Here is a 16,124-nt window from a genome sequence, read left to right as displayed (position 1 = left end):
TTCTAGTAAATTCTGACAGAAAGAGGTGTGATGTAAGATCAGGACCGTGGGGTCAATTAAACCGTCACCGCCGCTGAATAAAAAAGCCTCTTCTCCAGCGGGTTGTGCTCTCCGACAACCATGGTGCATTTCACCGACCCACACCCTGTGGCGGTCAGACCCTCGTTTGCATTTCAGTTTGCATAATTGTGATCAGAGTCCCCGAACCAGCCAGACCCCGACGGGCAAAACCGGTTTCAGCAAACACACCAGGATGGAGCGCTGAGGTGTAACCATAAAAATCTGGAATGATTTATTTTAGGAAATTTGGTCAGGAAATATTGTTGTGTTTCACTTGTTGTTGTTGTTTTTTTAGTGTGTTTTCTGAAATATTGTGTTTGGCATGACATCGTTTCCTCACGTGCGTTTTTTTTTTTTTTTCCAACTGTGGTTGTGTTTTTGCAAATATCGGGTTTTGTGAAATGTGGTGTTTTGTTCAATTCTGCTTCAGAAATTTTTCCGCCTTCGAAAATATGGTCTTATTTTAAAAAAAAAAAACAACAACTTTGGGTTACTGAACATGTTATGAGTGAAATGTAACATTTCAAATACGGCACTTATAAAACAATAAGTTTTACGAAATGTTTTATTTTCTTAAATGCTGTTTTTGATGTGATTATGTTCCATGAAATATTAACTTTGTTTGAGGGAACGTTTTGTTTGGTGAACTGTTCCTGTGGGGTTTTTTTGTGAAATGCTGTGTTTTGGGCCGTCACGCCAGCGACCACAGAGCCCCCACGGCTGAACACGCCATGAAACTCACACAGGAACCGCGAGCCAAGTCTACTTCTGTGTCGTGTTTTAAGGTTGCAGCTCTGCCCATAACTCTCATTCTCATGTTTTTCCACTTTCCCAGCTTACAGCTGAAAAGAGGGTCCATAAATAGCCAGCGTGGTTTGCTTGCTGAAGTACGCCGCTGCCCTACGATTAAAAGGGCTACAATACGTGAACGTGGCCATATTTGGTTAAGAACGAAAATAAATTTAAAAAAAAAAAGCGGAGGGGAAAAATAAAGTTAGAGCTTGAATAACCAAAGCTTGTCTGGTGTTCCGTTATAGTGACCTTTAACAACAGCAGGAACATCTCGCTCCAGCTCGGGCTCCATAAATCCCTTTTAATGACCAATGAACAACATCCAGGCCTCAGAGGTTGGAGTCCAAAGCCGCGGCGGCGCTGGTGGACTCTTCCAACACGACAACCTGTGGGACTCCTTGTGTTTCATCAGCGACCCAGAACAGCGGAACAGATGTGAAGAGACAACACCGTAATGAGAGTGTAAACACATGAGCTAAAGTTCACTCATCCAAGAAATGCTAAGTTATTGATGCTGTCAACAGCACACGCTGTTTCATAACGATGACAGGGAACAACTGCCACCACCCGCGAGCACGCTACTGCTCTCTGATAATTAACATGGCGTGAGATCAGTGGCGATACGTTTTCATAGCTATCACTCCCACTGATGGTGGAGCCAACGCTGCTTCTGGAGCAATCAAAGAAGACAGCTTGATTTGAAGATTCTAATAAAAATGGCCGTTGAATCATCTTAGAAACATGATTTTTCGTAGTTTTCCTCACTATGAAAAGTTCAGACTTCCTCAGTCTACGCTGTTTTATCTTCTTCTCCTTTTCAATATTACAAAAAATTGAGATACCATGAAGTTGAACACATTTCAGCCGGTGTAAACTCACTCAATCCACCCGAAACATAAACTCAGCAGCAGTTTTTTGCTAAATGTTTCAGAGGAACTGTCCAAATGTATCGCTATAACCTAGCCAGGTCACATGACAACTATCCCGGAGGTGCGCATCACAGGGGGTAAGAAGGACGGGCGAGAGGTGGAGATGGAGACAGACAGCGTGAGGACTTCAGGCTACAAACAAACACAAAGCTGAGGAGGAAGAAGGGAGTTGGAGACCCAGAATGGCTGAGGTACTCACGGGCTGCAGTTTCTGCTTGAGGCTCATGCTGAAGGACACGGCGGGGAAACAAGAAGAAGAAGAAGAAGAAGACTACGAGGAGGAGAGAAGGCAACCTGTGTCCATCCATCTGCATCTCCCTCCCTCTTACTCCCTCACTCACTCATCCTCCCTGCCTGAAGTCCAGCCCTCTACACCACATCCTCTTTCACAAGTAAAAAAAAAAAAAAAAAAAAAAAGGACTCGGGCCTCCACCTCCTCCACTTGCTGCTCGTGGCCCGTCGTGATGCTGGAGCTTTTCATTCTGGACTGCGCTCACGCTGCCCCTCTGCAGTCCACCGGCTTGACTCACTGGTTCATGGAGCAGCTCCAGTGACCACTCATATCTTACACAGTTAATATAATCAATGAAACTGTTACAAATTAACTGACATCGGTTGCGTTCGTCAATTTTAGCCATAACAAGCTCTGAAAGAGGCTGACTCGGTAGGGATTTGGGTAGATGTGTTAATAAATGAATGGATACACTTTTGAGGTTGGTATCTTTCTGACAGCAATGATGAAGAACGCGAGTCAAACTGGACGTACCGAGCAGCTCTTTTTTCATCGGCCTCATCATTATTTATTATCATTATTCGACGACGCCTCTGAGGGCGTTCCGACGCCTCCTCCCGTGTTCAGCAGACGGGACTCAGCCGAGACGCAAACATGTTTTCATGTCACGTGGAAATACACTTTTAAAGGTAACTCCCTTTTGAAGGAGCGAGCTTCGTTTCCCACTCCGGTGAGGAGCCCAACCCTCGCTGAAGACTTACAGAGGCGTCATCTGCTCAGTCGGCAGGCGAAAGACCGCTAATATTTTCTAGCGATCATGGCTTTTCCCCAAACCGAACAAATACCACAGATATTAATAATAAAGTAGTGAGCTGGTGAGACAAAGTAATGTCCCCATGGACACATTTAGCTTGGCTTCTCTTCCTCAATGTCACATTCATTCTTAAGCCTTAAAAACCAAACAATCATTTACGATCAAGGTGACAACTCAATTATGCACACGAACAATAGTTATGGGGGAACAATGCTGTAGGTACCGACTCCATCCTTTCAGAGCGCGCGCGCGCGTGCGTGCGTGTGTGTGTGTGTGTGTCATTTTTCCAAGTTTAATCCACTCGGGAGGGAGACTGCAGGGTTTTTTCCTGGAAATGCATCAATAAAAAGTCTGAACATCCCAAAGAATGAACCAAAGACGCTGAAACACAAAAACAACGTCAGCCAATGTCCAACTAGCCAATCAGACGAATGGTCAAAGCGCCTGTTGTACAATTAATAACATTTGTAAATTGTGTGATTTAAAAAAAAATTAAAATCAGGGTCAATCAGAGACACATCAACGTAATTATATTGACCTTTTGAATTCAGACAGTTTAAACTCCACAGGCTGCATTGAACTGCAGGGTTCTGGCCTCCTATCCAACCTGAAGGCTGTCCACCACTCTTCTACCGGCCACCACCTTCCTGTGCCAAAGTAAACACCGTCATTTGTCACAATCTTATTTTTGCATCTTCTGTCCCGCCATGTAAATTTGAATCTCTTTGGCTTCATGCGTGGGTCAAACCCTGAGCTCTAAACGAGGGCGCACATGCCACACACATTCCACCTTTACCTCTTTGGTTTCAAATCCAGGAGAAAGCCTTTGATTGCCTCTCATATTTGTGTCTTGTGTCTCATTAACTGGTTGCATTGTGATGAGAAACAGCTCAGAAATCCCAATAAGATTCAGCAAAGACGCTCGGCTGTACTAAATAATTGATAACTATGATTTGTTTTGAATGTTGCCTGAGGGCTGTCATTATAAAACATTGTTTCACAGAGAAACGCGTTCCAGAGTAATGAGTTTCATTAACGAGTGTGTCATGCTGGTTCCAATAAGAGTGCAGATCAACTTGGAACACGTTCCGCAATGCAGGAAAAATGGCAAAAGCAGACAAAAACAATCACCCTCAACCCCACACTCAGATTTCCCCGCAGTCCATCGTTGTGAGCTTATCTAAAGCCAGGGGGCGCCATATCAATACAAATCTGCTTCTCTGAACAGATACGTACACGCACACACACACGCGCACACACACACACACACACACACGCACACTACAAGTCACAGTCAGCCGGGGCTTCTCTGCAGCTGTCAGTCTTTTTCAAAGCTCCAGTCTGGTCAATCCTACTGGGCGCTTCATGTTATGCAGACAAATCAATATGAGTGAAGATCAATGGCAACCTTCATTTCCCTTTTGTAAGGTGCCAATCGAAATCCAATTATGGGGGGGGGGGGCTTACACATTTTATTGTATGATGCAACAAAACCCAGTGTAAAGGCAACATGGGCTCAGAAAGTATAAAATTCTTTACAAAATGTGCTTTTAGTGAGGTGAAAGAAGTGACAGTGTTCATTTGTACACGGCGGCGGCAGCAACTTGTGACCTGACCTGAGGGGCTTGACACTCGCCTGTGCCCCCACGACTATGATACCGCTGCAATCGATTCAAGCGGCTTTAACAGAGCTAAAAACCCAAACTGGCACCAGTACGAGGGGACGGGGGACTGCAGGCTGATATGGAGGGTGGCCCGCGGTTTGGCACATGCACTGAGAGAATGCCCTCCATGTCCATTAGCTCAAGAGGCCAAGGTCACTGGCAGCCAAGCCACCGCTCGATAGCCTCACAGCCGCCGCCGCCCGCCGCCCTTTTCACTCGCTTTCATAACTGCATCTCACCAGGACCCCACAGACAGCCTGTTGTCGCCACGCACGCACGCACGTACGTGACCCCGGATCCAGCAGAACCTAATTAACATTAACACTGAAGCCACAGTCGAAATGAGACTTCAGGCCGCAAATACAGCAAAGATCATCTCACATTTACAGAAAACTGCTTCTTCGCTACTTTCTCATTAAATCATTTTAAAAAATATTGATTTTATCTGCAACTTCAACGCTAAAAGTTCACAATTTTAGGGTGTTTTTGTTAAAAGGTGATGTTGGATTGTACATTCTTTTTGATACTTGTACTCCGGAGCTGGTTCACTCTCTTTTATTGTAACACTTGGATCATTTTCATAGGTCCGAGTGTCTCAAGACCACCTCAGCCTGATCTGCTGCGTGAACTCGCCATAAATCAGTCACGCGTTTTCACCTGATGGACAAATCAACTCAAATTCAAAGTGATTTCATAACCAGCAGAGATTGAAATAAGAAAATATAGATTTAGAGATTAACAGTTAAGATATGAATTAGAAAACTCTATAATAAAGAAAGGAGTCACGTATATGTAGCAAAATATAGACACGTAAAAATAATACATAATCAAAGGAATTAAATACGGCACAAATAAAGTAATATGCTGTTAACTGTTTATATTTATCATCATAATGCAAATAAAATATATTAATTATTAAATAGATCAGAGCATTAAAAATAACAATAATTATAGCAAGTATATACTTAATACAACATAAAAGCCAGGCAAAATTGAAAAATTAAATTTTTAATTTACATTTCCTCTGGAAGTTTTGTTCCAGCATCTTGAAGAATAAAAACCCTGGGCGTGGCTGGGAGAGCCAATGGTTGTCTGTTTCTATGTGTTGGCCCTGCCATGGACTGGTGACCTGTCCAGGGGAAAGGCTGCTGGGATAGGCTCCACCCCCACCACCCTCAACAGGAGAAGAGGGGGAAGATGGAGGGATGGATGTATGGATGTAAGTATGTATGTATGGATGATGGATGTATGGATGTATGGATGGATGGATGATGGATGTATGGATGGATGGATGATGGATGGATGTATGGATGGATGATGGATGTATTGATGTATGGATGATGGATGTATGGATGATGGATGGATGGATGAATGGATGATGGATGTATGGATGTATGGATGATGGATGGATGGATGTATGGATGATGGATGGATGATGGATGGATGGATGTATGGATGATGGATGGATGTATGGATGATGGATGGATGGATGTATGGATGATGGATGGATGATGGATGGATGCATGAATGGATGATGGATGTATGGATGGATGGATGATGGATGGATGATGGATGGATGATGGATGGATGATGGATGGATGGATGATGGATGGATGGATGAATGGATGATGGATGGATGGATGGATGTATGGATGATGTATGGATGATGGATGTATGGATGATGGATGGATGGATGGATGATGGATGTATGGATGATGGATGGATGATGGATGGATGGATGATGGATGGATGATGGATGATGGATGGATGACGGATGGATGGATGATGGATGGATGTAAGTATGTATGTATGGATGATGATGTATGGATGGATGATGGATGTATTGATGTATGGATGATGGATGTATGTATGGATGGATGATGGATGGATGGATGATGGATGTATGGATGATGGATGGATGGATGGATGTATGGATGATGGATGTATGGATGTATGGATGATGGATGGATGGATGATGGATGGATGTATGTATGGATGATGTATGGATGATGGATGTATGGATGATGGATGGATGATGGGTGATGGATGTATGGATGATGGATGGATGGATGTATGGATGATGGATGGATGATGGATGTATGGATGATGGATGGATGGATGTATGGATGATGTATGGATGATGGATGTATGGATGATGGATAGATGATGGGTGATGGATGTATGGATGGATGATGTATGGATGATGGATGGATGGATGATGGATGGATGATGGATGGATGGATGATGGATGGATGACGGATGGATGGATGATGGATGGATGATGGATGGATGGATGAAGGATGGATGATGGATGGATGATGGATGGATGGATGATGGATGGATGGATGATGGATGGATGATGGATGGATGGAAGATGGATGGATGGATGATGGATGGATGGATGGATGATGGATGGATGATGGATGGATGATGGATGGATGGAAGATGGATGGATGGATGATGGATGGATGATTGATGGATGGATGATGGATGGATGATGGATGGATGATGGATGGATGGATGATGGATGGATGATGGATGGATGGATGTATGGATGATGTATGGATGATGGATGTATGGATGATGGATGGATGATGGGTGATGGATGTATGGATGGATGATGGATGGATGGGTGATGGATGGATGGATGATGGATGGATGGGTGATGGATGGATGGATGAATGGATGGATGATTGATGGATGGATGATGAATGGATGGAAGATGGATGGATGGATGATGGGTGATGGATGGATGATGGATGGATGGATGGAAGATGGATGGATGGATGGAAGATGGATGGATGGATGGATGGATGGATGGAAGATGGATGGATGGATGATGGATGGATGGATGATGGATGGATGTATGGATGGATGGATGATGGATGTATGGATGATGGATGGATGGATGGATGATGGATGTATGGATGATGGATGGATGATGGATGGATGGATGATGGATGGATGATGGATGGATGATGGATGGATGGATGATGGATGGATGACGGATGGATGGATGATGGATGGATGTAAGTATGTATGTATGGATGATGATGTATGGATGGATGATGGATGTATTGATGTATGGATGATGGATGTATGTATGGATGGATGATGGATGGATGGATGATGGATGTATGGATGATGGATGGATGGATGGATGTATGGATGATGGATGTATGGATGTATGGATGATGGATGGATGGATGATGGATGGATGTATGTATGGATGATGTATGGATGATGGATGTATGGATGATGGATGGATGATGGGTGATGGATGTATGGATGATGGATGGATGGATGTATGGATGATGGATGGATGATGGATGTATGGATGATGGATGGATGGATGTATGGATGATGTATGGATGATGGATGTATGGATGATGGATAGATGATGGGTGATGGATGTATGGATGGATGATGTATGGATGATGGATGGATGGATGATGGATGGATGATGGATGGATGGATGATGGATGGATGACGGATGGATGGATGATGGATGGATGATGGATGGATGGATGAAGGATGGATGATGGATGGATGATGGATGGATGGATGATGGATGGATGGATGATGGATGGATGATGGATGGATGGAAGATGGATGGATGGATGATGGATGGATGGATGGATGATGGATGGATGATGGATGGATGGAAGATGGATGGATGGATGATGGATGGATGATTGATGGATGGATGATGGATGGATGATGGATGGATGATGGATGGATGGATGATGGATGGATGATGGATGGATGGATGGAAGATGGATGGATGGATGATGGATGGATGATTGATGGATGGATGATGGATGGAATCTCCCATCCCTACAGATCCTGTTCATTCCTCTTCTTGTTATTATTCCTACATAGAAACAGTGAAAGCTGAACTCTCGACTCAAGCATTTTTCCACTGAGGCGTCTCGTCTGCTGTTGTTGTGTGGAGTCACACTGAGCCAAATGTGTGCAGCTTCCCGGCGGTGTGATGACAGGTGGCTGATGAGTATGTTTTCCTTCTGGTGCCAGAGATGTCACATCTCAGGTGAGATTATTCTTTCACACTTTCACCGTGTGACAACGAGCCACAAGCAAAAACCATTTATAGACATCTTTGTGTGAGCAATCTGTCTGTCCAGACAATGATTGGATGTGACAGTTCTAGGATATCAGCTGCAGTAACCCTTAATGACCTGAACTTATCAGATGCAGTGGCAGTATAGGAAAAAGGACATGACACATCATATTCATTTTCGCAGTGTGTGATGAGGTAAAAGTCACTTGCAGGAGCAGCGAAAAAACAGCCACCAAAAAAAAAGCCTCGTGAGGAACCTATGCTCACCGAAGAATCTTACAACCTCCTCTTCATATGACTTTAAATTCAAGAATCAAAGCGATAAAGTAAAGAGCCTGATTTTCTTAAAGGTGCGGTGGAGATTTAGGATGGACAACTGGAAGAAACTGAACAAAATTCATTCCTGATATTGATGATTTAATTTGTGTGCAAACACCTAAAGCTAAAACTCAGCAACCTCGTTCTGAAGCGCAAATTCGTTCTTGCACAGCAAAGATTTCTTTTAACTCACAAATCCCGTCACCTGTCACGCATCTATTTCATCATTAAAGTCTTCGTAAGGCGGCGTGATACCAGTAGAGGTACACAATAGATGTCGGACACAAGGAGAGAAAGCATCAGGCTCTGCCTCCTGCCTGTAAGACTAAATTGAGGGTTTAGAAAGCTTGTCGTGCATTTACCCACTGGCTTGCATCTACAGTGACCCAGCATGGACAAAACAAGGCCTGTTTCTGGTGTAAGACTGACTGCTCTTCCTCCAATTTCTTTTGTCCAGTTTGTTGAACTTTGCAGTAACAACTTCTCAAGTCTGTTTGTGTGTTCACGCTGTTTATCGCCGATCACGCGAAGGCAGGCCGTGGACGGATATATCCACGGACATTATGAGGACACAGGGAGCAGAGAGGAGGACCAAAGTGATGAGGAATGACAGCTGGATCCAGACCACCAGGTTTGATAAAGAGGAGATGTAACTAGACACGGTCAGGGTTCTCCTCTATGCAGCGTCCTCACTCCGTAACTCCACCAGAACTCAGTCGTCAAACAATAGAACGTCAGTGTCTCACCTGTGTAACCTGAGTGACCTTCTCTGTGACGTTCTGGGTTCGGTCTTTAATCTTGCTGGGCGCGATGATTTCAATTTCAGTGGGCGAAGGAGGTCTCACGCGGTCGGAGCCGAAGGTGAGGGTAACCTGAGGGATCCGGCCGATGTTTCTGTGCCTCATCAGGTCGGAGTCTGATGTGGAGTTCAGGGCACTGGGCTTCAGATCTGAGGATGGGAGGAGCAGCGTCAGCAGCGGGACTTGAGAGCAGTTAAGGGAAAATATCATAGCGATAATCTAAAAGTTTTCAAGTTTGTAGGATCCAACATACATATTAAAAAGCAATATTGGAGAAAATATATAATTTTTGCAGCAGTGTTTCTAATTGGGACACAGATGGACACACGATTATGATGAAAATGAGAGAAATGGTGACACTGAGGGCAGGTCAGATGCAAACAAACTGTATGTTCTGAACAGAACATTTCCCTCGAGAGGAGAAGGTACAGAAGTGCATTGGAGTGCAATTTGAACGCCAATGGACCACAAACCCCTCACTCTGAGGGATTCATTAGTGCGTCTCCAGCGGACCACCACCATGAGGCGGCTGCTACGTGCTCAGGACGAGGACCTCTCCGTTATCTGTGCTCTCCCTTGGTGTCTTGTCGTGGGGCAGGAAAGTAACGATTCTTTCGCTGAATCCTGATGACGAATCTGCCTGAACTGGCAGGTTTGTTGCTTGTGCTCTGCTCACTGTTGTTATTTCTGACTTTCTGCTGCTGATCATCACTTCCTGTACTCTGCTCATTTGGTCTCTCTCTCTCTCTCTTTTTTTTTACCCATTTAACTGCTGCAGCTCCAGGGTGACCTTTGTGTGACCTCGTCGATGGGCTGGTCCTGATGGTGAATATGATCATCTAATGGGACACCTGAGACTCATTCATTTGTGCAATGATACTGTGTAGGCTGTTTTGTTTTTTTACTTTGGACAACATTTGTATCAGTACCAACAATTTATGTATCGTTACATCAAAGGTCCACCTGTGCGTCCAACAAAGTTGTTTGCTTTTACTCCTGAATTTTAAAAATAGCTCACTCTAAAAAAATACTTGGAGCTATGAATTTGATATAACAGCGTGTGCCGTCATCGGTTTAACTGGATAAATCACAACCTAAAAACCTGCCGTTCTTCTGATGATTTGTTAAAATATTTTAGTTCCTCTCTGAGAACCAAGACCGGACCGATAACTTGTACTCTTACTGCTGTTGTTTCGGGGGTCTCCAGGTCGGCTGCTCCATTCTACTCTCATTCCATCGATGTCGTCCAGTGATGAGGCGCGTCTCAGGCTGCGGACGCTGTCCCTGGAACAACTCCGGGGCAACGTCCCCCGGGGGAAGGAGGTGCCAGGGTCCAGCCGGTCTGTCAGCAGGGAGCGTCGTTTGGTGGAGGACTGGGCTGCAGGGGAGGGAGGCTCCAGGTCCTGCTCTATCAGGGCCTCCGTCTCTGACTGCATGCAGCTCTCCTTGGACGGGATACGGAACTCTTTCAGAGGGAGTTCTTCAATATTTGGCTACCAGGGCAAGAACACACACACCATCAATGTTTTCTTGATGTAAAATCCAAGCTCAACAACACGGAACTGTCCGGTGTTCTTAACAGAACAAAAATTAAAAATAACTCCCAACATCATCGCAGAAAACAGTTAACAAGCAACCAGCTATGATGGTATTTGAGGTTTTGTTGCTCCTGTTTTCACCACCTTACAGCCAACAACAACGCAGCCACTGGTGGAAGGCACTTGACATTTGCTTGACAAGAAATGGTTTCTCGTAACACAAGAGAGTGCGATTCTTATGAATCTTGAATCAATGAGTCTTTTTAGCCACGCAATGAGTCCATGACCTTCTCACTGCTATTTGAAGCAGTTTCACGAATGATAATATCACATGGCCTCGCTGTACAAAAATGAGTTCATGGTCTCCAAATGATCCCGGTATGGAAACGTGTTTTCTTGTGTTCCTCTCAGGCGCGCGTTGAGAGCAGTTAGGAGCCAGTGGGTCCCAGCCTAGCAGATGTGCTGGTGGGAGCAACTGCTTTCAGTGTGCAGCAGAATGCGAAGCAAGCACTCGCACGTACACAGGCATAAAGCATCGCACCCCCCACCCCCACCCACCTGCAGGTAGTCCACCACCACCCCTTCAAACTGATCTTTGGAGAGTGAGGGGCGTCGCATGGACCGCAGCACCGGCAGCCTCATTTTCAGTCTCCGATTCTGACCTGGGGGGGGAGGGGGGGGGGAGGGGGGGAAATGAGACTTAAACTATGTTCACTCACAGTTACCTTTTAACTCTCTGATGGGTTTTTTCCTTTAAACCTCCTGATGTCATCAGTGAACGTCCAGGGGGGTTATAGAACACCTGCAGGGCTGAGGGGCTGGAGGAGGGTAGCAGAGGCTACGGAAAGACCCATCCAATTTTGGGACGGATGCACTTGATGAAAACATCAACCCTCTCTACGGAGTTAGCTTTGTGTCCCATGAAATCAAACAACCAACAAGTCTATATAATATCGTTTTACAGAATGATTCCTATTTAGACATTGAGCAAAAAAAACAACAACAAAAAAAACCACACTTGCTGGTTTGTTTCAGGGGAGAAGAAAGTTTACCAGAAAGAAAACAGCAGCTCATGTAAAAGGGAAATATGAAGGAATTACAGTAGATCCATCCTTGGCTGACTCGCTGCCTGAGCCCTGACTTCTTGAGAGACGGATCAATTAGCTCCTGGAAGTCCAGGATGAACATGATGACGATGCCTTCTTCATTTTTGACTGGGACAATGTCCACCAAGCAGGGCCTGCAGGTGCCTTTGAGAGAGGGAGAGAGAAGATGACAAATGAGTGGAATGAAGGAGGGGGCACCCAGATTTGATCCGCAGTCGACCACTGAGCTACAACCCCCCCCACTCGCTAGGAGCATCAGATTGTGATGTGGCATATGATCGAGGGAGTGAGACGACTGGAGGGGGGAGGGGGGTGTGGCAGGTCAAACTCTAACCTAAAGAGGACAAACACTTCCATCAGGTCTAACTTCACCCTGCAATCAGCGAGGTCTAAAAATAGAGACGAGGGAGAGGGCCGACCACACACACACACACACACACACACACACACACACACACACACACACACACACACACACTGCACTCAGCATCCATTCACACATTCAGACTCCAACAGAAATACAATCTGGCGTTAAAGTAGGAAAAAAAATCAACCGGCTCGCTCTAGAATCGCATTGTGGCCACTTGTTCGCAAAATTTTCCTGCCTGTACAGTCTGGGTGCACAGTGGGACGCCGAATAAAACAAATAGATGCTTAGAGGCTGCGAGCTGGCACGCTGGTCACATTTCCATGACAACAGCGCAATAGACAGCATGCCACATGCCTAAATGGCCAAAAGACACATGTGTGTATGTCTGTGTATGGAAGGAGGCAGCTAATGAGATAGCTGCAATCTCACTGAGACCCGGCGGGTTTGCTTGTTACCATCACTGGTTTCCACCCGGGTGAGTCTCGGTGCCAGCGACAGGTAAGCAGGGGAGGGAGGTGTTCACAGGTGGAACCTTAGCACTGGTTTGTTTCTGCGCTGGCGGCAGCGTCAAATCAGCAGGAAATGAAGCTCGGAGGCGAGCGAACCTCCAGTAAATCGCCTGAATCAAAATCTTGTGTTTACTTCCTCATCTGCGATGAGAGGATAAGGAAAGTGAAGGGGCGGGTAGGTGGGAGATTAAGATTGCACCCAGAAACCAGTCTGCAGGATCAGAGGGAGCATCAATGGAAGCGAGGAGATTAAGAACACGAGGGAGCGTCTGCCTGTCTGGTCCGGCCGGGGTTGTGACTCAGAGCCCAGGACACATTCGGCGATTTAAAAGCTGATCACCAAACTCCACCACTGGTTTTCAGGATCACGTCATGCCAGAAGCTGTTGCCACACGTTGAGGTGACGGATTAGCGAGAGAACCGTTTGATCTTTAGTTTCTTGTTGAATGCACGATAAAAGAATTAAACAGTTCCATGGACAGCTGGCGGGACCATGCGGGCACTTCGTATGGATTACCACTTCATCATTTTGAGGACTATTTCATGTCAAATGGTAGCAGTTAAGAGATCATAAAACCTGAAACTAAAACCAGGGAAACCACAGCAGTGTTTCAGGTCGACAACCAAGAGGCTCTGAGAACATCGTTTTCTCATTTTCTGTCTCACCCCTGCTACACGCTGTCTCTCTCCTGTCCTTCCTCCTTACCTTCCTTGGCGTAGTAGAGGATCTCCACCTTGCGCTCCTCTGAGCCCAGCAGGGCCTGAGCCAGCTGGGTCAGGGCGCTCTTCATGGTACCGGGCCCCACCAAGAACTGGCAGGTACAAGGCTGCTGCATGATCTCCGACCTGGTGAAACCAAACATCTGGCAGAAGCCCTCGTTGCAGTAGATGATGCCACAGTTCTTCATCTGGGCGTTGGCAATCAGGAACTTGCGATCTGGCGGGTGGAAATGTCATAAATTGTCCTCAACGTTAATTGTGGGTGAAGGTCAACTGACTTTACGCAGCAATAAAAGGAAACACAGAATAAAAAGCAGTGTACAAAATGAGTCAAACTCACAACGACAAAAAAAAAACCCAAAACAAAACATTTCACACAAAAGCTTCGGCTGAATCTGCTGGAAACACGTCAGCCAGGTCATCAGTTTCAGGTCTGCATATTCAAGAGGAATCGAGCTGAATTTGTTTTTATCATGAATTTGATTTTTCAGTGAAAGAGAACAGAACGAAGAAAAGGGTAAAAGCAGCTTTGGCTAGCGCTAGCCCATGGCTAGCTTTTGAGTTGAGCTGGTGGATGGCGGCTTTAAGAAATCACAATGCTGTTTTCTGTTGAACTAAGCACTGACATTCCATCGTGATATCACCCAAGGCAGAACCTTCACTCTCGTCTTAAATCAGTTTTGGATCAAGGCTAGCTGGCTAAGCTGGGCTAGTCATCTTTCAGCAGGATCGCTTTTGCGTAGCCGCTGTGGGCCAAAGTTGGATTCTCAGCCTCGTTCATGCGTCAACACCGATGCTGACGGACGCCATGACGTGGAAATGTATGGTCCCTGAGTGCATTTTCTATATTTGTGTATTCTATCTCCAGTTCATTAGCAGTTATGATTAAAAGCGCTTTAGCGCAGGGCGCTCAAGATCCTCTGACCGTCTGCTGTTCCAACATGAACAACTCCTTGCTCTTAAATCTTTCCTTCACTCTACTCGACAATCAGCTGAAGTGGAACTAATGAAGTCCATCTTTCACTGCGCTAATGTTATTAGCGTCACAATTTCTCCCAAGGGGCCGAGCAGAAGCAGCTGGGCACTTCAGTCTAAGAGCCTCTGTGGCTTCACACCCACTCGCGGGTAAACTTGTGGGAAATTTCAGGGTCTGTCTATGATACTCCGGCAGAAATTCCTCCTTTATATGGAATTTATTCATGTGCCTCCACTCAAAGTGATTTGTTTCCTTTACAAATGGAGCAGAAACAGCAGAAGCTACCGGTCCTGTAATCAGGAGCCATGCTCGGGGAACTGCTGGAAGTACCTTTCCTAAACACTGCCCACCATGACAGGGAACCAGGACAGCCTGGTTCGAGGGCTGTTAATGGAGGAGTTCAATGAGCTGAATGAAAGGTACATACATAACCTCTGCCTGGCCTTTTATCATGCAGTGGTGGAACTGGGTTAAACAGCTCTGTGCTGGCGGAGAGGAGGGGACTCTCCTCTCAGTCCCTCTCTTTAAAGTAAATGCTCCGCTGGTGGAGAGCGTATCCTGTCCAAAGTCATTATCTGGGGCTCAAAGCGGAAAGACCGATCGTCACACCGTTGCTTAGCAGCGCCGCTGTGGCACGTGCACTCACCTGGCCGTGCATGTGCACGTGGCTCCGCGTGCACACACCTAAAGACATACAGTAAGGGCCTTACGTAAGAGAGCTTCCTCAAAGGAGATTAATAGATTCAAGCATGATCAGGTCTGGTTAACAGCTGTGGGGATCGACTGGCTCTCCACGTTTGGGATCCGTCAGGTTAATTTCAGTGACGCACGAGCAGGAAAGAACAAGGAGACGAAAGAGAACGGAGAACATGACGCCCCAAAGAAGCGTCATGTTCTACGGCTTCTTTTAACCACGAATGTTGCCAAGGGGGGTAAAAATGACCCAGAGAGAACTGATCCAGCACCAGTTCTTAAAAAAAAAAAAAAAGGCCTCAGTGAATTTTAAAGGTGTGATTTGTGGTGAGTCTTCACACCAGGGGAACATAATGTGAGGTGTGAGGTCACAAACTAGACGGAGAGACAGACATACGGATAGATAGACAGACAGACAGATAGATAGATAGATGGATAGACAGATAGATAGATGGATAGACAGATAGATGGATAGATAGATGGATAGACAGATAGATAGATGGATAGACAGATAGACAGCAG

The 16,124-nt window shown here is 45.6% G+C and overlaps 1 protein-coding gene across 3 annotated transcripts in view; it reads right to left on the bottom strand.

Moving 5' to 3' along the window:
- kcnh6a (potassium voltage-gated channel, subfamily H (eag-related), member 6a) overlaps positions 1-16,124 on the bottom strand; it is a 30,288-nt gene that overhangs the window by 12,194 nt on the left and 1,970 nt on the right. For 2 of the 3 annotated variants that reach the window (XM_086184284.1, XM_086184285.1), the window contains 5 exons: positions 13,920-14,150; positions 12,329-12,478; positions 11,787-11,890; positions 10,874-11,183; positions 9,637-9,839 (listed from right to left, as the gene is read on the bottom strand). In XM_086184284.1, coding sequence (XP_086040410.1) covers positions 9,637-9,839; positions 10,874-11,183; positions 11,787-11,890; positions 12,329-12,478; positions 13,920-14,150 — 998 coding nt within the window. Of the gene's footprint in view, positions 1-9,636; positions 9,840-10,873; positions 11,184-11,786; positions 11,891-12,328; positions 12,479-13,919; positions 14,151-15,555; positions 15,631-16,124 lie in introns of those variants that run through there. The other variant, XM_086184286.1, reaches the window with a different exon arrangement.

This window comes from Aulostomus chinensis, chromosome 18 (assembly GCF_037954235.1).
Source record: "Aulostomus chinensis isolate RoL2024-O1b breed Wild chromosome 18, RoL_Achi_v1.0, whole genome shotgun sequence".
NCBI lineage: Eukaryota > Metazoa > Chordata > Actinopteri > Syngnathiformes > Aulostomidae > Aulostomus > Aulostomus chinensis.
The sequence above is the reverse complement of the archived record's forward strand: the minus strand, read 5'-3'. Positions and strand labels throughout refer to the sequence as shown.